Source organism: Sander vitreus, chromosome 21, assembly GCF_031162955.1.
Source record: "Sander vitreus isolate 19-12246 chromosome 21, sanVit1, whole genome shotgun sequence".
NCBI lineage: Eukaryota > Metazoa > Chordata > Actinopteri > Perciformes > Percidae > Sander > Sander vitreus.
Window position 1 is genome coordinate 5016769 of NC_135875.1, and position 23654 is coordinate 5040422.

Genomic DNA, 23654 nt, shown 5'->3' on the forward strand with positions numbered 1-23654 from the left:
GGAGATGTGGAGCTGGAGCAAAAGTAGACATTGATTTTTAAAGTTTATCTGCGCATTTGTCGAGTCACCGTTTTGATGACATGTGACTCGACTTGGAAGTCAATGACTCGAGACTTGACTTGAGGCATGATGACTCGGATGACTTGCGTGCATCATAAGTTTGAATGTTGAAGCTGTTAAATATAAAATAATATAATTCATTTGTTGTCACGTGTGTTTGTCTAACTATCAAGTATGCTATGCAGCGGCTGCAGCGCAAACTGTGAATCACTATTGGACGACTCAACAAGCTCCCCGGTATGTGATTGTCATGATTGGGTGACTGGTTGTCCGTCAAAGTCCAACATATGGTAACATTAAAGGAAAAAAAAGTGACTTGATTTGGGACTTGACTTAAAATGCTCATATTATGCTTTTTGGCTTTTTCCCTTTCCTTTATTGTGTTATATATCTTTTTGTTCACGTTATAGGTTTACAAAGTGAAAAAGCCCAAAGTCCACCCCAAAGGGACTTACCATCTCCAACAGAAAACACTGTTCACAAACTGCTCCAAACAGCTCTGTTGTAGTCCAGCTTTTACTATCGTGACGAACGTGCGTCACTTTGTAACACACCCTATAATGCTCGCCTAGCTGCTAGCATGGCACGCCCTCATACTCTGCTCCTGACTGGCTAGTAGTCCTTACCTAGGTACTGTCAGGGCACGCCCTCATACTCTGCTTCTGACTGGCTAGTAGTCCTTACCTAGGTACTGTCAGGGCACGCCCTCATACTCTGCTTCTGACTGGCTAGTAGTCCTTACCTAGGTACTGTCAGGGCTCGCTCTCATACTCTGCTTCTGACTGGCTAGTAGTCCTTACCTAGGTACTGTCAGGGCACGCCCTCATACTCTGCTTCTGACTGGCTAGTAGTCCTTACCTAGGTACTGCGCAAGTGCGACTCCCAACAAAGATGGAACAGAAGTGAGAGGTCTCACTCTGTAGCTAAAACAGAGAGCTCAACACACAGGGTGAAAAGAGGAGCTGCAGCAATGTGCAGTACAACAAAAATATGGTGTTTTTTGAAAATGTAACCACATAAACCTATTCCGGTACAACCTCTAAATACAATTATGAACCTGAAAATGAGCATAATATGAGTATGTTAACTTAGGACTCGACTTGCAAAACCTGTGACTTGACCCAAAAAAACGATTTGCTTGAGACTTGGACCAAATGACTTGAGACTTACTTGGGACTTATGCAAAAATGACTTGGTCAGAACACTGCGTATTTGTGTGTTGGAGGAAAGTAAATACACATAGGATTACAGATTGATGTGAGGCTGATCTTTAGTATATTTATTCTCACAATAAAGCCACGGTAAGGCCGACTGCACAGGACCAGCCCCTTCACCAACCAGATTCATTTGTATACGATGAGCACCAGCTGCTGTGATTGAGAAGGCAGTTAGCAGACAAGTCGAAAAAGATTTCTTTTTTTCAAATTGCAGGAAACAGAGATCACTAAATGTATTCGATAAATGGTTGGCACCTTCAGTTTCTACCACTCCAAGTATTAATAGTACAAATGCAAACCAAATCTACTCAAATTGAGGCTCAAAGGATAGAGGGTGTTGTATACTCTACAGTGATTTGTAGTTTGGAGGTTCTATAAACGGGCGTAGCACAACATTCTGGGCCCTTAAAAAGGCATTTTCTATGGGCCCCTCCTCGCATCCACAGCTATTCATTCTAGCATCTTTTTGGGGCCTCCTCACATGAGGGCCCTGGGTACTCAGTCCCCTCCCCCCCCCCAGTCCGACACCCCTGTCTATAAATAAAACTGACTTGACTTAGTTTGACTTTAACTTTGTTTTTTCCATTGTCAAATTACAGTTATTAATCGTACATAGCCACAAATGGATACATTACCTCATCGCTATGCATACTACAAACAGCTGTGTTTAAAAAAGAAAAGGTAGTATTAAAAATAAGTCTTTCTTTCCCTCGCTTTCAAAACAAATGCATGCGCTAGCCAGATCAAGATCTTTACGAAACGAGTGCTCATCAGTCCACATCTGGAGGTACAAAAAGACAAGTAGCTGCCTTGAACGATCAGTGCATTTTATTTTTCCATCACAGTACAAAAATAAAATAAAATGAGCAGAAACTAACTGAAAAAAGTTTCAATTACAGTAACAGCTTTTTTGTCTTTTTCAAAAAAGAACATTTTTATTGAACAGCATCAACACCCCTCCCTCACCCCACCAAGGGAAAACCAAGTCCTAGTACCAGTGTGGTTGGTGTATGCTTCATGTCCATAAGAAAACAACATGGCACACATTCTTCTGTACAAATAAATGCTGTCATTCACACACACACACACACACACACACACAGATTCACACACACATGCAGCCATTCGAATGCCTCCCTTTTTTGAAGTTCTTAACCACTGTTTTGTTTTTTTTATCTACAAAGTACGCAACAAGATACAGAAAAAGAATTTGACAGAAATCTCTTAACTACCACATGAGTCTTTTTTTCATATTTTATAAGCTTTTGAAAGTATTTTCTCAAACAACTACTCAATGATGCAAAGTGGAAAGAAAATGGCACATTTCAAGTGAGTCGGGGGAAAGTGTGGACATGAGAGAAAAAGATTTGGGGTCTCTTCTTGAGGCCCTTTACCCCAATGCCCTTTTTTTTTCTCTGCCGGAGCAGAAGCCCATCCAAAGTGCGTGTCCCCCTATTGTGCCAGTACAAACACTCTAAATGAACTTTCGCTCACTGATCTGACTCCACATGGCACAACACAGCAGCAGAGAAGCCTTCCATTCTCTGGGAACAACTTTAAAACATGACAGAAGCCTTTTGTTGGCACTACCAGATTATGCTTTTTAGACAGATTTTCAGAACACTGCTATAGAAAAAAAGAGTTCACACTATTTGTCTATATTTAGATGAGATGTGAAAACCAGTAAAAACTCATACATTTCTGGATGGAAATACGGTAGTTTATCCAGTGATTGCAGTCATTGTGAAGATAGAAACTATGTGTAACCTGTGTAACATAACAATACAGTTGTTCTGCATGCTTCCTGTTTTAGTTGTCAATGTCGTTGTCATCGCACACCGCAGCATGTCCTTTAAGTCCGGTGGTTTCTATGATTGAAAATGTGATTATTCCTGTGGAGGTCGCCTCATATCCTACAGCACTTAGATAAATGTGATGTCACCTCACAGTTGATTAACACCGAGGTGATGCTGATGGATTATCCTGAAGGTAAGCTGTGCTTTTCTGCAGTGATGCAGAAAGAATGTCATTGAAATAATCTATTTCCCTGGAAAAGTGTGTGTGTGTGTGTGTGTGTGTGTGTGTGTGTGTGTGTGTGTGTGTGCTTGTTTAACTATATTCATGGGGTCCAAAAACCGGGAGTCCAGTATACTTGTGGGGTCTCGAAAGCTTTGTGGGGCCAAAATGCTGGACCCCACAAGTTTAAAGGGCTGTTTGAGGGTTAAGACTTGGTTGTAGGATTAGGGATAGAATTAGGTTATGGTTAGGGTGAGGGTAAGGGTTAAGGTTAGGCATTTAGTTGTGATGGTTAAGGTTAGGGTAAGGGGCTAGGGAATGCATTATGTCAATGACGGGTCCCCACAAAGATAGTGCCACGTGTGTGTGTGTGTGTGTGTGTGACAGCAGGTTGGGTTAGCTCCTCGTGCAGGCCAGCAGTGCGGGACAAAAAGATGTTTTTTTTAAGGGCTTTTTCTTTAGTTTAAGGTCAATCATGTGTTGTTCTGTCAAGGTGTCCTTCATGATGTCCCTTTGGTGACGGGTCAGATTTGACATTGGTTTGTTTAATTAGGTATTCATCAATAAATTCCAGCAACATTCATTTGCATAAACCAGATCAATCTTCATTCCCACCAAAGATAAGCACACCTGCCATACCAGCAAACCCCCCCCCCACATTATTCCCTTTTCAAAGTCTCTCATCACGGTCATTCATTTACATTAGATGTGCCTAAATAAATACATGAATGGCAATAAATTAGGTGTCAGTAAGTAGTTAGTAGTAGATGAAATTCCATCCCATCATTCAACAGCTGGACAAACAGTACAGTATTTCAGAGTGTTCTCAGACCTGTGGGATTTTCATCGAAGATATGGCACTGTTTTTTTTGTTTGTTTTTTTAACATTTTCTATACTGAACCATAAGCACGAAATCAAACATCATTCCAAAATCGACAAAAGTACAAAAAGAATTTCCCTGGTAAACAAATAGCCTATTTTAGCAAGCATAGCTAAATAAACTACTGTCACTTTGTTCACAGCATTCTCTAATGCAGATGCAGTCAGTTTACAAATCAAGTAAAAAGAAGAAAAGTAATAATTGTTCCTTCCCTCCCGGAAACTCTGTAAAATTGCATGGCACACGTGCAAAACATTACGTTTCTAAGTTCAAAAAAAAAGAAAGAAATCAAAGAAAACCTGTTCCAGAAAAGCAATAAATAAGCCTCCATAGGTGTAAGCCTCTGGGGAGTAAAACATCCATTAACTTGTTTTATTTTTTTTCCTAGATGAAAATAAAGTAGGTCTTTCTCATCATATGTCCTCTGGCTGTTGTCCTCCTTATCAAAAGTCCCACAATGCAGTGTTTGCTCGAAATACAGTATACAGTATAAGTCCTGTTGTAGAGTCACGAACAGAAACCCACAAAAATATGGATCCAGCATTGATGGCCCCTGCTGTTTTTTTTCAGATATGCATTGCAGCAAAAAGATTCCAGTGGTATCCGTATTAATGGACGGGACGTGGTGTTGGCCTTCCAAAGATCCAGAGTTTGCAGCCAGACGTGCCTGTTCATCCGTGATGCATGAAGAAAGCCAGTCAGGCGATGGCCCTCGCCCTCCTGCAGTAGGCAGTGCACATCACATCGTCAAACAGTCAGAAGGTCACTGGTGGGCTGCCGCAGCCTCAGTCCTCTCCACATTCATTGCTGTAGATGTACGCTTTCTTTTCTAATGTTTTTTTTGTCTTTTTGTCTGAAATGTTTTTTTTAAGATTTTCAGTATTTTATATAGATATATATCTGTAAGTTAGCAAAGGATTTACCCAAGTCTGGCATTTTTTGTTTATATATCATTGTCGAAAAAAGCTTTCATTCTCAGGTTTACAGAAAATCCATCCTTTGCTCGTTTGAAAATAGAACTTGATAACTACAATATTCTGGCTTTTTAGACCTTATGCCTTATTTTTAGGTGACCATTGCAAATGTTATCCCTCAATGCAAACTCCGTCTAAATCCATCTAAATCACTGAGCCCCCCCCCCCTCGATTCACAACTTACTAGATACAAAGTTGTGATGAATGTCAAATACTTCCTAATTGGCCTCGTCACACTTGAGTTTGGACAATAATAAATAAATAGCATCACAGCTAATCTTTCAAATTTGTCCAAATGCCAGACTGGAGTATTTCCCTCCTCCCCTGAACCCTCTGCGCCCCCCCTCACCGGTCCAGGCCGATGAGCAGGCGGCTCCTCTCCTCCTCCTTCTGGCTCTCGTTCTTCAGGTCTGCAAACACCTGAGTGAAGTAGTGTGGGTCGGAGTTGATCTGGAGCATCTTTGCGCTCATCAGGTTGATGATGGACAGGCAGCGGTCCCAGAAGGTCTCCTTGGAGCTCTCCACCAAGAAGGGCTTGAGAGGGTAGGAGATCTCGTTGCCCATGTAGGAGTAAGACAGGTAGAGGCAGGTGAGCAGCACGGCCTGCAGCTCGTGCTCCGTGGCCACCTCGGAGGAGACCACGTCACGGCAAAGCATGTAGACAAAGACCACGTTTGCAGGGGTGATGAATCCCTGGTCCTGCCAGCCTTGGAGCAGCAGGGAGCGGTCCACGCTGCGCAGCCACAGCACTGGGTCAGTGGGTGACAGGTGTTTCAGCCGGTAACAACGCCGGCACAGAAACTCCCCCAGGCAGCGCAGCAGCTCGCTGGTGGAGGCCTGGACAATCACTCTCTTAGGGGTCCCGGGTGCCACATTGGAGTTGGTCAGAGGGGCTTTCTTGATAGACGATACTGTGTTGTTGGAGGTCTTGGTGAGAGCAGGAGTGCTCTGATCCTGGGTGAAGGTGGACAGGTTGGCGCATGACTGTGACTTCTTCAGGTTTTCATTGTTCAGCTGGGTGACATTGTTCTGGTAGGTGCCGTTGGGCTGCACCTTCTTGGAGCCTTTCTTCTTGGCGGACACTGCTACAATCCGCTTCCACGGGAGCACATTGATGAGCGAGTGGCGCTTCAGGTTCTTGTCTTTGGCGTTCTTGCTGTTCTGGACAGCTGTATAGTGGCCCACAGTGGCCGGCCCATCCTCAAAGAGAGCAGCCTTTCGGTAGCTAGGCGACAAAGACAGCACGGTTCCCATGGTGACTGTCGGGAGGCGTCCAGGGGCTTTAGCCGCACTGGGTCAGAAGAGGGTCTGCCAGGGGAGATCCTGAGGGTCTCAAAGCCTCTATGCTTCTGGGAGCTGGGAGTCCCGGGCTACAGGCTGCCGCTGGGCATCTAAAGCCTGGGAGAAAATGATCCTGTGAACAGCTCTCTGACAGGATAACGATCACCCCAACTGAAACAGTCTCTCTTGTATTTCAGCTCTCTGTCTGCGTCTCCTGATGGCCGCTGCTGGAAGCAGAAAAGATCAATAATCAGAAAGATAATTGGTGTGGGATCAATAACCTTCAGATTATCCATGGTTATTTACAAATTGCAAACAAAATGTATTTGATCTCAGATTAGATCTATAATTATTCAGCTTGCATCAGATAATATCACAGTAATGGGTTCTACAATGTTCTCATGAATGTGTGCTGAGTGGTTTCTGCTTCTAAGCAGCATTGATTGGTCTCAGTGAGCGGTGGAATGGATCAGGCTATAGCTTACACTAATTAATCCAAACAGTAGCCTATGTATCTCTTCTTGCTGCAAATGATCAATGTAACAAGGACCCTAACATTATAAAGATTTTAGTGTGAAATTGTGCTTCAGCTTCATCTGCAGTAGATTACAGAGTTTACAGAAAAATAATACGATAGGTGATTGCTGTGCATCAGCAATTCAAAGGAATTCTTCTCCACATTTGATTTAAATGGATCCTATATGGTAAATGCATACATTTATGATGAGAGAGACATACTGTATTTTTCTGGGCAATGGCCGACTTGTCAAAGTGAACCACGCGCCACCCACCCCTCTCACTAAAATGGAAGACAGAAACGTAAACACCTTAATAACAGGTGAAGGTCGCGTTTGGTGCATATAGGATTCGGCATATTAAAGCCCAAATTCAAGCTCATATAAATTACCTCCACGAAAACTAGATAAACAAAGAGATGTAATGAGTACGATTCTTTCTTTGCACGACATATATTCGTCCTCGCTGCAGTAGCCTGCCTATGAGTTCGACTGTCGATCGACTTTGGTCGCTTGCGCAGGATCCAAGCTGCTCGATCCGTCATTCCATCACCCTGTTATTAATCCGATTCGTCAATGGTGAAAAAATTCCAAAACACGAGCTTTTAACGGGACTTCACTGGGCTTAAATTAAAACAGGCTACGTTTTGGGCTTCTTGCTGCGATAAGGTGTTGTGCTGCCTACATCATCGGGTGCTCTCCGTGGTGCTGAAACTGAGCGTCTGCGTCGAAATAAAAATGCTGGCCATAATAGGCGGTGGCTTAGAAATGAAGAACCTCCTCATCTTTTCTTTCTATCCGATAATATCTTACAATATGAAGGTGCATGTAGCTGTCTATAACGTTACATCCCAATTTCTTTCGTTTTTTTGTGCCATATTTTCCTGATTAGATACATATAGCGTATAGCTGCGCATTATCTGTTTTCAAATATGCACAAATATGAACTAATGCACTTTTAGGACCAATATGTTCCAAAAATGAAATGAAACTCACCTGATCTCCTGCTCAATGAGAATATAATTGCTCTGTAAAGATGATGCTCCGCGTCTCGAGCCTGGTTTTCCTTACAAGACGCGATAAAAACATAAAACCATCTCCGAGAATATAAATGCAACAAAGAAAATAATCCGAGCCGAGGCACACAAAAAAAACAAAACACGCTTTGGATAAACACGCCTGGTGTCGGCGGTGCTCAGACGATGGTAGGCAGTTGTGGAATGGATGCTTAGATGAAGATGTGCTCCTGGTCCTCCTGGCTGTGAGATGCGGATGCTGCGAGGGCTGATGTTGTGTTATGTCACTGGCTGTGTGAGGATGGTTGACGCAAAGGCGGTGGTGGGGCGCCGCTCTGCGCTTTGTGCGCGGTGCTGTCTCTGCTGGGAAACAACTCCGCCTGTAGCCACACACAGCAGGCGTACATGTGAACCCAGTGAACTCCGAGGATTTCTATTTTTAATTTATTGTTCAAGTGTTATTTTGTTTGCGTTTATATTTTAATTTAAGGACCTGACCAGAGTTCCTAGTTCGTCTTACAAAATAAGATAAGATAAGATAGACTTTATTAATCCCACACTGGGGAAATTCCTGTACAAAACAATGTACAAACATCAGAATAACACAAATACACATTAAGTAGACATAGGAAGTATATGAACAAGAAATATTAGAATCAGTCATAATAATAATAGTTAAAAAAAACCAGACATATTTACACAATAAACACCCTTATATCTTTATATACACCCTAACTATAGGCTAGATGCTACAGTTTAATTATATTGGCCTATGGTTTCACATTCGTTATTGTGTATTTCTGAAGTAGACTAATAAGTTCTTAAATTAACACATAATAAATGTAATTGTGTCCCATTCTCATAAAAACAATGTAATATTGTCACAAAATATTGGCCTTGGGCAAGCATTTGATTTGGGCATGTATATTATACAAATGAAGTGTATGGTGTTTAACCTACTTTAAAATTGACGACCAACTGAATGAGCTAAATGTTATGAGTAAACACACATACAAATCAAATGCGTAGGATAAGCAGCCTCTGATACATGTTTATGGCCCATTTTTTTTATGTAACTACATTTCCCATGTGCCTTTAAATCTCAACATGCAAGTCACACGCTGACGTCACATACGCTAGGTAACGTAGTCCGCGCACGTATTTTCATTCAAGAAGCATTTGAATAAGGAAGATGGCGGCTGCAGCAGTGGTTGAATTTCAGAGAGCCCAGTCTCTCATTAGCACGGATCGCGACGCCTCTATCGACATTCTACATTCAATAGGTAAGTGTTCGGCCGAGATTTTGAAATGGACGCTATTTCTTTGATCACCGTTATTTCCTATTTCTCAGGTTGCGAGGTTAGCGTGTTCAGTAGCAAGAGCCGGTGGTGTGCCGTGCTGACTCACTGTTGAACGCTGGGTAACGGCAACTGCTAGTGGATATTAGCTCGTTAGCTCGTTAGCAACTTTGCTAACTTTAGGCCTGGGTGTGAAATATGTTAGTAGCTAGGTATCAGTAATGTTGTGTTTTTGGCTGTGTAGTTGGGTCTTGTGTTGTTGTGTCATTGCCCACAGTTTCTAAGCTAACTACCATTAGCTCTATTGAAGACGGTGGATGCTAGATCGCACCCGATACACGCGTCGACGTCAACACGGGCGTACTGCGCATGCGTTAACACTCAGGGGTTTCCCCCTCTGTCATTGCAGCGCAAGACTGACTCTACCGTAAGAAATCACCAATAAAGACTTCTAATCCAAATACTACACAATCGAACATATTCCAACAGGAATTTGATCCGAAATTGGGGAGAAATTAACAATATCGGTGTATTGACGCCTGCGCAGTATGCCCGTGTTGACGTCGACACGTGTACCGGATGCGATCTAGCATCTACTATTGAAGACTGTCTGTCATGTTAGCATGATTGCTATTATGGCTAACATCGTTAGCTTGTTGTCAAAAGCCTTTAACCAATTTCAACACAGTCAAATGCAGCTCTCTGACAGAGTAAATAAAGTTACTACATAGTTTATTATTAACGTAACGCATTACTAATTGTCAGCCTGTATGTGTATGATTGCGCAAACGCAGAGCATAATGGAAATTGCATTACGATATATAATGGAACGTTACTGTAAACTATTCTCACTGTACTGAAATTGCCTTGTCACTACAGCCTACTAGCTTTGAAGCTGTCCGGCTTCACTGTTTACTTCTCTTAAGTATATTAGATGTCGTGACATAACATTGATTTAGTTCTCAGTAGTGGGGTAAATTATTTTTTTAGCAATTTGACAGAAAAGTACTTAAATGTTGATTAATAAGCTGATTCCACGTCAAATGTGAGGGTTTGCTGCTTCTCAATGCTTTATATGATAGTAGCCTACATTGGATTTATATTTGGGTTTTGGACTGTCGGACATAGTAAGCTATTTTAAGAAGAAAAACTCAGTGCCCTAGAACATTGTGGTCTGCATTTTTCACTATTCTTCTCAGACTAAACCAGGGGTCTTCAACGTTTTTAAGCCAAGGACCCCTAAACTGGAAGAGAGACGGAGCAGGGACCCTCTAACCTCTACTACATATATTGTATAACATGTTGCATATTAAACTGGGCCCAAAACCTTTATACTTACCTTTTTTAGCATACAATACTAAGCTATTAAAATAGTTGTTGGAATGATTTTATAAATCTTGTTTTAGTGTTAAACATACATGTGGCACTGTGAATCCTTAGGATTGACTCTCTGTAGATGGCCTTACTTTGTGTCTACCTCACCTATAGGCCAGTGAGCCTATCATCAGTGGGCATTTATATTTGCTAGTAATATGTCAGATTCATTTTAGGACTTTTCTAATTTTTAAAATAAGGGGTCACGGACCCCCTGTTGAAGATCCCTGGACTAAACATTATGGTTAGTTGCATCCATATTTGTCAGATGCATGGACCCAGTATTGAGTAATATTGGGATAATGTAAATAAAAAGAGATCATCAAAACCATGACTAAGTCAGATTTTGGTTTCCAAAGCTTAAAAAGTCCATGACTCACACTGATTAAATGATTGTGTCACTTTGGCAGACTGTTTTTAGAACGTACAAATTGTTACAAATTAAATAAGTAAATAGTTTTCTGATGTCAACATGTTGCCTTTCTTTAACAGTGAGGAGAGATGTCCAAGAGAACGATGAGGAAGCTGTCAGGGTTAAAGAACAGAGCATCCTGGAGCTGGGGACACTCCTGGCCAAGTCAGGACAGGCCGCAGGTAATGGTCAAACTTTGATTGGATTCCATTCTGTGCCTGTTTTTACTTTCCCAAGTAAGCCTACAAACAACCGAATGCAACCTATTCTATGTTATGTTTCCACTTTCTGAAATATTTGTCTTTTCCTTTTTTTTTGTGGCCGTCTCCAGAACTAGGGGGTCTGCTGAAATTTGTGAGGCCTTTTCTGATTTCCATCAGCAAGGCCAAGGCGGCCCGGCTGGTCCGCTCTCTCCTGGACCTCTTTCTTGACATGGAGGCAGCAACAGGGCAGGAGGTTGAGCTGTGTCTTGAATGCATCGAGTGGGCCAAGGCTGAGAAGAGAACCTTCCTACGACAGGCTCTGGAGGTAAACGGACCTAGAATAAGCTTGTGGGTGCTGTCAAATGGAATAAATGTAGCTTGATTTTTCTCCTTCTAGTCAACATCACCCCTTTTAACTGAGAATAGCTCATGTAGAGGAAAACTGCAGTACACAACTGGATATCACTGAAATATAAAGCCTTTCAAATGGAACATGAGCCCTTGTGATATATTTTGGAGAACCTCAGTGGAGAGCTGCAAATAAATGACATTGTGTTGGCAACGGTTATCAGGCTATTTAAACTTTTTGCAACAACTTACTGTATAGCGCCACTATTATGCTGTCAGGTTTATTTGCATTATGTTGTCGTTTTGTCACGACAACTTGATAGCTGATGAGGACGAAATATAGGATACAACCTATCACCAACAGGTGATGTATTCGTCCTCTCACCCAACCCCAGTTGGCGCCTACGTATAACAGCCTCTATGTTTAATGATAGTGAAAACCAGACCGATATCCCCAAACATAAATAGAAGCTGTGGAAGGGATCAAATTTAACATTTCCTGACTCATGGAGTGGCAGACGCTGTGATTTTAAACAGATTACGGTGGAGCATTTGGTTGTTAGTAGATATGCAACGCCGCCACTGTGGCATTACTTTAGGTTAAAACCAAACGAACACAGGAAACTTGATAAATGTGATTAAGCAAAGTTGTAAACTTTGCCTGAAGAAGGTAACAAAAGCTGCTAAAACAGTCACTACACAGTGCCATCTATGATGACATCGGCCTGCTATAGCTGCCAAAAGGTGCTTTGTGGCAAATGACTGCCAGCAGGTTCACACTCAAAGTCAGGAATATCTGGAGCTTTTGGCTAAAATACAAAATTTAGGATCAACAATATTTTTTTTATTAGTTCTATATATAGTGTCGAAGAAAACTATGTAATGAAACTGTGGCATGTATAAATGAGTGAAGCTGAGAAGAGGGACGCTCTTCAGACAAGCGCCATGGTTTGCCTCAGGACAAACATTATTATGAGGAATGTGACAGGAGTAAAAGAATTACAGGAAACTTTTTAAATGGCACTGTGTGTGTACAATGAGCTCAGGCTGAGAGAGAGAGAGAGGTCCTGGTGTGCTTAAATAAGATCCACCTTAAAACAGTTAATTACTGTTTTGAGGAACAGCTATAAGGGCTGTATTTGTATTTCAACGCCTATCTGTAGACCACATGACATCATGTTGAGATATGTAATTAATACTTTAAATAAAGAATTGGTGCTGAACATCAGGTTTGTGTGTCCAACTCCTCAGACCTGCTATTTTGCACCATTTAACAAACATGTTAGTCTTCCCACAGTAGTCTCAGCAGGCAATAATGTAATGCGGCATCCGCTTAGATTGGCACAGCTGCTCTCTGCTTTTCTAATGGCACTCTTCTTCTTTTTTTCTTTCAGGGACGTCTGATCTCACTGTATTTTGACACCAAAAGATACCAGGAGGCCTTGGCGCTTGGTGAGTGTATAGAGACTTAACATTTTTATCTTTTGGTAAATCGCAGCATCTGTCTCCTGCTTCAGAGACTTGACAAAAAGTCTGGCGCTGCTATCTGGGCATGACTTTACTTCTAATGAGAGGAAACGAGAAACAAGAAAGAACAGCACATATCGGGACCATAATTGCACAATTTACCCCCAAGCTGTTTACTGAATGTTGTACGAAGTTATTGCAACAGGTAATGTGCAAGACATTAACTCTGTCATTCTCTTACCCTCAGGCACCCAGTTGCTCCAGGAGCTGAAAAAGATGGATGACAAAGCTCTTCTGGTAGAGGTTCAGCTGCTTGAAAGTAAGACGTACCACGCTCTCAGTAACCTGCCCAAGGCCCGCGCAGCCCTGACCTCAGCCAGGACCACCGCCAACGGCATTTACTGCCCTCCAAAGCTCCAGGCAGCTCTGGACATGCAGTCAGGTCAGATGTGTTCGATATTCTAACTTCCAACAGTTACCTGGGCTAAAGTGGTTTAGTTTCTATGGGTTAACAGCAAGGTGGCGCTTATCAAAACAGTGAAACTGAGAATTTAGCAGTTACAGTATTTAAATTATTTATAGTATTGGTATCACAGAAAATATTGAAACTATGGAAAAGTAACTTGTATAACGCATAACCGTGATTATTATTTGCACTGATTGTATTGCTTTTTAACAGCTTTACCATCTGTACACATAAGGGATGTCTTTGCCAGGCTATGGCCATTATTACATAATGGTCATAGCAGAATGAAAGGATTGTTTATTTTATGTGACTACAGCAGCTTTCAGATTATTCTGATAACATAAAGCTTTGTTTGTCAAAAGATGAGACAATCCCTGTTGTCTACCTCATTTTCTCCTTTTGATACTACCACTGGGGGGTGCCAGGAGTTCAAATTCTTAACATTGTATTTATATTAATTATAATATTTAAATTAGTTAATAAAAAGTAATATGCCAAAGACCGCCCATGAAGCAACTTCTTCTTCTCAACAGTTCATTGAAAAAGGTATATGTGGTGTGAACTTCAGCGACTCAGCTCTTTTTATGCTGACAACCATCTCAAAGTCTCACAGTTTGTGTTTACCAGCGTGAAGGCCTGATAGTATCCTAGTTATTTGTGACTTTACAACACAGTGTGAACTGACAAAACGAGCCGTTTGTGGCTAATTCTTCGGTGGTTTTAACATTTCTTTGACTCGTACAATCCCATAGCAGCTACAGGCCCAGCAAGTTTCTCCAGTTTTTGTTGGCGTTTCACGGTGGCTGAAGCGGTTTGTTTTGGCCACAGATGGTATCATGCTGTGTCATCTCTGTTGCAGGGATCATCCACGCAGCAGAGGAGAAGGACTGGAAGACGGCCTACTCCTACTTCTTTGAGGCCTTCGAGGGCTACGACTCCATTGACAGCCCCAAAGCTGTCACAGCACTCAAATACATGCTCCTGTGCAAAATTGTCCTCAACTCGTGAGTAGTGCTTAAAACTCAACGTGCAATGCTTTACGGTTTGAACATTCATTACTTTCACATCCACATGGTGCCTTTTTGAATCTTTAACACTGCTGAGTTTATGTATCTTATACATTTTTTCTGTTACTTGACTGTTTCAGACCAGAGGAGGTTCAAGGCCTGATCAGTGGAAAACTGGGCCTGCGATATGCCGGCCGACAGGCAAGTATCATACGTAGATAGGGACAATCTACGTATGGTTTGTTGATTGATCTACAGTCCCTAAATAAAAAGATGTTTAAAAAAGAATGACATTAATATTTTTTTGTCGTCATTCATCCAGACAGATGCACTGAAATGTGTTGCCCAAGCCTGCAAGAACCGCTCATTAGCAGACTTTGAAAAGGTAAGAATCCTTTTTAGTCTCATCAAATCTGTGTTGTTGTGGCCGCGTTGGCTCTGTGGTAGAGCAGGCGCACATATACTGAGAGGTTTATGCCTCGACACAGTGACGATTTCCTGCATGTCTTCCCCCTCTCTCTCCCCTTTCTCATCTAGCTGTCCTGTCAAATTAAAGGCGGAAAAGCCCAAAAAAAACCTTGTTCCAAGTGTTTGCTCAATATATAATGCATTTTAATGATTTATTTTGTAGAAAGCTTCCACACAAATTGCCTGACTGTTGTAGTTGTGCATCTTCCAGGCCCTAACAGAGTACAGAGCAGAACTGAGGGATGATCCCATCATCAACACTCACCTGGCCACGCTGTACGACAACCTGCTGGAACAAAACCTCATCCGAGTCATCGAACCGTTTTCCAGAGCACAGGTGCGAGGCTTCTCTTTACAAAGGAAACATGTGACTATAGTATTATACTATGAAACTGCATTTATTACCAGGTCCTAAATTCTTACATGTTCCTGCCCCTAAGCATTGTCTTTATTATTTTTTAACTATTTAAGTTCTTGTTCCTCATCATTTTAACAAAGACATTATTTAATATACCTCTTCTTCGGGTTTCAGATAGAACACATATCGGGTCTAATGAAACTGTCAAAGGTATGTATATTTGCAGTTAGCCTATTTTTCCTGAGTACAGGGTTCATACGTTTTTGAAAAAACCTGGAAAAGTTATGGAATTTAAAAAATGCAAATTCCAGGCCTGGAAAGGTTTTGGAGACATAAAAAGACCCAGAAAGTTTTGGAAAAGTCATGGAATTTTTTTTTTTTTTAACGCAGCATAATAATATGTGATTCATAAATGTATTTCACGTCGTCCTAACCTCAACGGTCTATTCGGGGCGCGATATTACGACTCCCACTGTGAACCACAGAAATTGTCATTCATTTTATTGTTAAACCTCTGAGGGTAAACTTTAACACAGATTTTTATTCTTATTGTATAATGACTGACATTTTCAGGAATACATAGTCATGGAAATTTGCCAAAAAGTCATGGAAAAGTATTGGTTAAAATGCGTATGAACCCTGTGAGTATTAAAATCCTCATTTATATCTCTTAAATTGTCGGTTGTATTCATTTATTTTTTTTTAATTTTTTTAATAGGGGGATGTTGAGAGGAAATTATCACAGATGATTCTGGACAAAAAGTTTCACGGTTAGTGAAAGGTTAATTGGAATTATGTTTCTATAAGACCTATGCACTTCACAGGCAGAGCAAGAGTCTTTACTGTGTGTGTGTGTGTGTGTGTGTATATATATATATATATTTATATATTTTTATTTGTGCAGGAATCCTTGACCAAGGTGAAGGTGTCCTGATCATATTCGAAGAGCCCCCAGTTGACAAAACGTACGAAGCAGCCTTGGAAACGATTCAGAACATGAGCAAAGTCGTGGATTCACTTTACAACAAAGCCAAGAAGCTGACATAGGTAAAACCAAATACTTCAGGAAGAGAAGAAGCATTGTCTTTGGGCTCTTTCTTTAGTCTCTACTAAATGTTTTGTCTTCCGTCCTCAGAGCAGATTGCCACGGCAGTGCGATGGAGGAACTGTGTGTTTGACCAGCGTGTGTAACATTTTAAGAAGGGGACAAGGGAGCGCAACAAAAAGTCCCACAAACTGCAACAAACAGGATTCCCCCATCAAACTCCCCACCCCCACCCCGCTCCTTTCCCTCAATGGACAATTTCATCACTTCTCTTGTTTGTTATTTTATCCTCTTTTGATTTTGATATCTCTTCAGGATTCTGTATAACACTCAGCGGCCAAATCAGGCCATCAGGGAATATTGTACAACCACAATAAAAAGAATAAAAGGTTTAAGAATACATATATGTTTATATCTGCTATAAGGTCGGGCTTACCAAGCCTTAAGCTGACTCCACTGCAACCTCTAAGGTGCAACATTGACCTCTGCAGCCTCTGACTCTGCTACCTACTGTGTTTGCAGAAACAAGGCTTTCTCTTGTCCATATCTTTCAAAAGCACACTGTTTAGTTTTTGGAAGGTTGGGATACTCCTTGGGATACTGAATATTTGTCGAAGAGCTCCCCCTAACTCTTATTTCTTTTTCCTCACCATATCAATGCCAACAGTTCAGTCCCCACTGTATTTCAGATATGTATTAAACTCACTTTATTTGTTTTGGGGTTTTGTGTTTTTGTTTAAAAAGGAAAAAAAAAAAAGAATCTGAATTTTGCTACATGTCTGCCCACCCTGGATATGTAAGTTTGAACAGACAGGATGCCATTTCACCACCAGTGCCACCTTTTTGGGCGCTTCTGTTTGCCTCAGTGTTTTGGGTGCAATATGAAATCGAAGGGCAGAGGTGGAGATGTATTCATTGCCTCTGAGTGTCTGAGAGTTACCCCTGACTGAGCAATTCTCCATTGTTAGTTCCTAGCACTAGTGTGGTATGCTAGTAACCAAACAATTTGTATGGTTTTGATTTGGTTTTTGATTATTATTTTTTTTGTTTAACTCTTATAAAGACATTTTCAAAATAAATATTTTGTATTTTAAGGATTTTGTCTTGTCTCTTGCAAAAGAAATTGCTGATGGTAATTTGACGTGGTAACTTACCGGCCACTCAGCTATGATATTTGTTTTACAGTTTGAGGATTTACATGTTGCAAAGTGTCTATTGGCAGTGTGACCCAGGAAATGTATACAATAGTTAAGTGGAAGTATGTCTGCTAATCGGAGGACAAGTCAAAGGGGAGGTATCTAAGCAGTCACCATTCTTAAACCGGAATTGACATGTTGGGATTTTCAAAATACAGAATTCACCCAAGAGTATCTTCTTCCTGCTGCTATATTTGTCACTAATTTGAAAGGAAACTCGCATCAAAGGGCATTAAATCGTTAAACGGACAGCTTTGGATTGTCTTTTATTTTGATTTTTAAACAATCAGCATGATGATTACCCAACCCATGTTGTCAAACTTGGGTACAGATGTGTATTTTTCTTCTTTTTTTTTTTTTTTACTGTGTAACACTTTATGACCAAGTTTATCTTAAAAGCATCTGTGATCCGCATCAACAGACTTAGTTCTACAACCCTTTCCCCATTTATCGGAGCAGATTCTTTACACCACAGTGTTCAAACAAGCGCCACAAAATGCAGGATTTTCTAATTTACTTCTTTTTTCCCTCAATACTTAAAAGCACAAGCATGTCATTTTAAATGTAGCTGCCCAGCAGAAAACTACTTCAAAGACTCAAATATTCCCTCACAAGGAGTTTGTGCATCCAAAATAAAGATTTAACTTTACCTCTAATTCAAACTAAAACATTTTTTTGTTATTATATTGGCATGTTACATTTTAGAAATGTGAATGTAGGTCTCAGCCATCCCCAGGCTTAATTATTTACTAACTAGAAAAATAAAATATGATTGTTTTCGATACAGACTAATATTAAATATACAAGTGGTTCTTAATTTCAAAATTTTTTAAAACAAGTACAACTGATGTTCAGAATAGTTCAAATAAATCTTTTTTTTTTATTAACCATTGTATTCATTCTTGGTTTTTGTCGGAAATACAAAAACCGATAAGTAAAACAAAATGATCGTTATAATTGAGTATTATTATTGTGAAAATTGGCACTAGACATTCTACACATTTCTTAGGTTTAAGAGATTCACTGTAATTTCCAAATTCAAAAATGAATAATTCATAAACAGAGAATATTTTGTTCTATGGATGTACAGTACATCCAAGGCAAATTCCTAGTAAGTGCTACTTACCTCGCAATAAATCCGTTTCTGATTTTGATTCTGACATTTTACCAAAAAGAACCAGTCAATTCATATTTAAGTTGTATTGTTTTGATCACTTTGCATAGTATAAGTATGAAATTGCAACATTGGCTTCTAATTTAAATACATGCTTTATCTGATGACCAACATAATCCCTCAGAATGCTATTATTCATAAACGATTAATAAAATACATGTTTTGTTGTGTGCTAATACGTGTTACATCGCTCACTTATCTACGTAGCTTGTGCGTGATTACGTCACCACGCGTCGGCAGATCCCGCCTCTTAGCACGTCACTTTCTCAACGCTACAGTTGTTTTGTCAGCGGAACCTTTCTGCTAAATTGCACTTGAACAAGAGTTAAAAAACAAACAAAGATGACCGACCGGGTGAGTTTATTTGAAGCGAATATTATAACCTAAATAGACCACGAACAGAAAACAATGAATACTAAACCTAACGTGTAGTCAAAGGACTAGAAGCTTTTTCTTGTTACACGTAAAGTGAGCCAGCACAGCACTAGCCTGTGTGGCAGAATCAGATGTCATTCAAAACTTCGTAGGCAGTCCGGAAGAGGAATGGACTATCTTGTGACCACTGCTAGCATTGTTGTGCTAGATGTAAATTAATATGTGAAACAGCTTGGGTATTTTAGCCACTGAGCAGCCAGAGTCGCTGAATTGTATTGTCAATATTGTTATTGACTTCGATGTAAAACTGCTGCTAAGGGTTGTAAATATAGCTCCGATTTGGGATGCTAGCTACATCAACGATGACTCTTAAGGAAATGTTAGCTGCATTAAATGGCTAAAGTGAGATCAACTGGACTGATGTTGAATGCTCAGTTAACTCCTTACATCAGGGGGCAATTTTCAAGTAGCTGTAGTTTATTAGGTACAGCTAGTTAAAAGTATTGCATTGCAAGCTAATACAACAGCCCTGCAATATAAGTACTACCTTCATTGAAATTGTTATTATTATGGCTTCAGTTAACAATTATTTACATTATTATTCTTTATAAAATGTCAGAAAATAGTGAAAAATGTCCTTCATCATTTCCCAGAGCCCGATGTGGCGTCTTCAAATTGCTTGTTTTGTCAGACCAACAGCCTAAAATCAAAAATCATCAGTTTAATATCACAGAAGACATTATTACAAAAACCCAGTAAATATGCACGTATGAGAAGCTGGAGCCAATATATTCTTGGCATTTTTGCTTTAAAAAATGACGCAATGGTGCTGCAATTAATGTTTTTTCAGTTGATTAATCAATGAATGATTTCAGTTTATGTTTAAACTAGTTAAGAGAGTTTACCAAAACAAGCTATAGGCCTGGGCAATATATCAATATTATGTCGACATCGATATATGAGACTAGATATTGTCTTAGATTTTGGATATCGTAATATGATTTGACAGAAGTGTTGTCTTTTCCTGGTTTTAAAGGCTGCATCACAGTAAAGTGATGTAGTTTTCTGAACTCACCAGACTGTTCTAGCTGTTCTGTTATTTGCCTTTACCCACTCAGTCATTGTATCCGCATTATTAATGAATAATTATCTAAAATGTCAATGTGTAAATTTTTTGTAAAAGCACCAAAAGTCAACCCTACAATATCGCAGCAATATCAACATTGATGAATTTGGTCAAAAATATTGTGATAACTTTAAATGACTGGGTTGACAGTATCCTCGCAAATACTCCTATTATATTGTTGATTTTAATAGGTCGATTTTTAAACTTGATCCGCAGAGAATGAGGAGTTTTGTGATGTGTGTAACCCTCACGAGAGCATCTCCCAAATTACATTTCTATTATACAATACATCTATTTACCACCAAGCCCATTATTCATGACAGGGAAACTACATATAATACAAAATAATGACATGCATAATGGCCTTGTGATATTTGAAGTCACCACTTAATTCCTGATTTATTTGGTAAGCGTAGTCAATGGCCTTTAACCTTGGTTACATTGATCCATGGCCGTATATATTGCTAATTTATGACACTGAACAGTGATGGGTATTTGTGTGGTTTTATCCTTATTAGCCTAAGTCAAACTGGTTTAATCCAAATCTACGATACTGTGAAGTTTTCCATCCCACAGACAGTTGCTAGTTGTCTTATAGTCTCTTAGGTATTTGTAATAGACTATAAATACTTTATCTACTTTTGTTGGTACTTTTATTTGGTCTAGGCTACATTGTAGAACAGTTGAGGCCAAGTATAAAGTTGACCCTTTAGTAGACATTTGATCACAGTGGATCATGAAGTTGCTTGCTTCATTGAGTTGAGTAATTCAGTGTGAGGCAATGGCAGTAAATCACTCACGGAGTGAGCAGAGATAGAAGAGCTGCAGCTTTCCTCTAGATATAATGAAGTTTAGCTCTTTAACATCCAGTTTCCCCACTTCCATTTCCCCCTTAAGTAGCTTTAAGGTTGTTTAAACCACCTTTCTCCACACTGCCTGACAGCATCATATATTATGTATTTAGCTCATCATTCAAGTTCAACGTTTTATTGTCATATGCACAGTAAGGAAATATGTTTCCCTGTACTAGGGTTGCACGATATTGACAACATGTGATATTGCGATATTGAGTATGAATATTGCGATATCGATATTAATTTAGATATTTTTAAACGTATGTAAAATTACAAAAGTTATAGAAAAACGCATCAAAATAGATTCATAACAAATTAAACAAGTTTTCTTACAACACAAGGTTTATTTCAACTGACAGTCATATTGGACTGGTCCAACATGAATAAATAAATAAATAAATAACGACCATGTCTACAGAACAGGACATGTTAGAAACAATAAATATAAAAAAATATTGCATACTTATCGTGACACTTTTGATGTAATATTGCGCAACGTGACATCGCGATAACGATATTGAGTCGATATATCATGCACCCCTACCCTGTACAATGAAATTCTACCTTTGCTGTCCACAGAATGCGGAACAATGTAAAATCTACAATATATACTACAAATATACAAAATAAAACAATTTTAAAAGGCAGCATGTGAAAAATAAAGCAATAATAATAATAATAATAATAGGAAACAGTGCAAATGTAAATAGCACGTTGAAGCTATGTGATGTTTACACTGAGTAACGTTTTTTAAAACCTTAGACTTGTTTTATGGCTGCACTAAGTTCATCAAATGAAAATATTCCGCCTGAAATATTTGGTATCTTTGGGAACTTTAGGAACTGCTCCACAGTTAAAAATGAAGTTCTGTGGTTTTGAGAAATGTTTAGCTGCATAGCCTGACATTGTATTGATTGACCGACTGACTTAAACAGGGCACAACATAGGATCTGGGGGGAAAAAATCTAGGAAAACCTGAGACACTACTGGCCATTGACATCAGGGGTTTTCCTACATAGAGAAAGTGTTGGCGCCCCCCCCAAAGTGGTTTTCAGCAAGCGCCAAAGGAAAAACACAAGCGCCAAAACGTCAAAAAACGTAGAAAACATTGAACTTCATAACGTTTTGTATTCATAACAGGATTGTATTTTTGTACAAATTAGCTACAACAGTAATAGCAGTTACCTTATGTAAGTCACTCCTACATTTTTCAACTTAGTCAAGCCCTGTTCATATTAATCAAACAAACTGGACTTTGGGGTAAAGTAGTCTGACCCGGGCCCAGGTCTCGGATGAGAAAGCCTCCTTCTAGCTAGGCCTGCACGATTAATCGTTATAAAATCGCAATGTCGATTCACCCTGTTCACGATTTAATTTTTAAATAACTTCGATTTTTGTTTTGATTTAAAAAAAGGAAAAGAAAATTTATACTTCTTTTTTTTTATTTTTTTATTCTCATTTCATTTTACGAGCCGACAGCATCACAAACGCTACTACTTTCTTCTGTGAGTTTTAAACATGGACTGTATAAAATAGGTTTTAAAGAGCTCCCAAGCGCTGCAGTGCTCTCCCTTCTCTTCATTGAAGCCTCTCTGTTTACAGCCTTGTGGTGATGATCAATGTGCTATAGGTGCCAACATTTTTTTTATGTTTGGTACTGCCAATTTGCTTTGTCATGGTTCATGTGTGCAATAAACATTACACTTCGTGAGAAAAAAATCGTGGCAGAAAATCGTGATATCAATTCTAAGCTAAAAAATCGTGATTCATATTTTTCGCTGAATCGTGCAGGCCTACTTCCAGCATTATATTCCATTATATTTCTAATTGTTACCTGCCATCAGAATTTTGTGTTTTCCTTGACATAAATAAAGACGTTTTCACCATAAATTGGTGCCTAAAAATGTATCAGAATGCAGGAAATTAAGTGTTTGATGCTCAACATTTCTGGCCGCTCAATATGTGTGTCCCCTCCCCCCCCAAAGGCCCATTATGAGCCAGGAAAAACCCTGCACATGAAGGAATTCCTTTCACAAGTTAGTAAGGCTAAGCAGAAAAAAAAAGTCAATACAAATTCAATAAGTCCACTGTGTGTGCAGCACATAATGGTATCTCTGAATGTCTCGGATCCAATTGTTCCGCTGTATGGACAATCACTGCAATCCATCACGTTGTATAGGAAAGACAACAAGAACCTCTGCAACACTGCTCTCTGTCTGCTCTTTATGTGCGTTTGACAATACTTTACATTTATTTCACCCTCTATTTAAGCAAACTACAATGGACATTTGACAGTGCTAGTGAAAGCTATTTCAACCATTAAGATGAAAGATAGATCTCTGATCTTAATGGTTGTCAGAGACCGAGGAAGCTAAATTTACACTTGACATACAGACACTTGACATTTTAAACAATGAATAGAGTAAGACTTTAAGGAGCATCAGACCTAGCAGGGTGTTTCCTGTGTCCTGAAGGTCTCGAGAGGCTTTATCCGTGTAGAGAGATCACCATGGCAACATGCGT

General features: G+C 39.8%; 3 protein-coding genes across 4 annotated transcripts in view; 2 read left to right on the top strand and 1 right to left on the bottom strand.

Annotated features, from left to right (window-relative positions):
- Window positions 1-5493: 5493 nt before the first annotated feature.
- cdk5r1b (cyclin dependent kinase 5, regulatory subunit 1b (p35)) lies at window positions 5494-6402 on the bottom strand. Its single transcript, XM_078280018.1, has one exon. The coding sequence runs from the start codon at window positions 6400-6402 to the stop codon at window positions 5494-5496; it is 909 nt and encodes a 302-aa protein (XP_078136144.1).
- Window positions 6403-9118: 2716 nt separating this feature from the next.
- On the top strand, window positions 9119-17500 carry psmd11b (proteasome 26S subunit, non-ATPase 11b). Of its 2 annotated transcripts, none has more exons than XM_078279324.1 (13): window positions 9119-9243; window positions 11125-11226; window positions 11376-11572; window positions 12990-13047; window positions 13310-13504; window positions 14388-14532; window positions 14676-14740; window positions 14862-14920; window positions 15215-15340; window positions 15536-15571; window positions 16080-16131; window positions 16266-16408; window positions 16497-17500. In XM_078279324.1, the coding sequence occupies exons 1-12, from the start codon at window positions 9153-9155 to the stop codon at window positions 16406-16408; spliced, it is 1269 nt and encodes a 422-aa protein (XP_078135450.1). In that variant the 5' UTR covers window positions 9119-9152; the 3' UTR covers window positions 16497-17500. The 2 variants fall into 2 exon arrangements, with proteins under 2 accessions (XP_078135450.1, XP_078135451.1); XM_078279325.1 differs by having other exon boundaries at window positions 16502-17500.
- A 1522-nt stretch (window positions 17501-19022) lies between these two features.
- Window positions 19023-23654, top strand: part of LOC144536125 (vesicle-fusing ATPase-like) — a 31676-nt gene continuing 27044 nt past the window's right edge. The window contains exon 1 of the mRNA XM_078279075.1: window positions 19023-19130. Within this exon, the coding sequence (XP_078135201.1) occupies window positions 19119-19130 (12 nt within the window). The 5' untranslated portion in view covers window positions 19023-19118. The remainder of the gene's footprint in view (window positions 19131-23654) is intronic.

Excerpts from the sequence above, each read along its gene's own strand:
- psmd11b (XM_078279324.1), top strand. The coding sequence starts at position 9,153 with ATGGCGGCTGCAGCAGTGGTTGAATTTCAGAGAGCCCAGTCTCTCATT. Across the intron at positions 14,533-14,675 it reads TGCAAAATTGTCCTCAACTC|ACCAGAGGAGGTTCAAGGCC; the intron begins GTGAGTAGTGCT and ends TGACTGTTTCAG. Across the intron at positions 16,132-16,265 it reads TCTGGACAAAAAGTTTCACG|GAATCCTTGACCAAGGTGAA; the intron begins GTTAGTGAAAGG and ends TTATTTGTGCAG.
- cdk5r1b (XM_078280018.1), bottom strand. The coding sequence starts at position 6,402 with ATGGGAACCGTGCTGTCTTTGTCGCCTAGCTACCGAAAGGCTGCTCTC.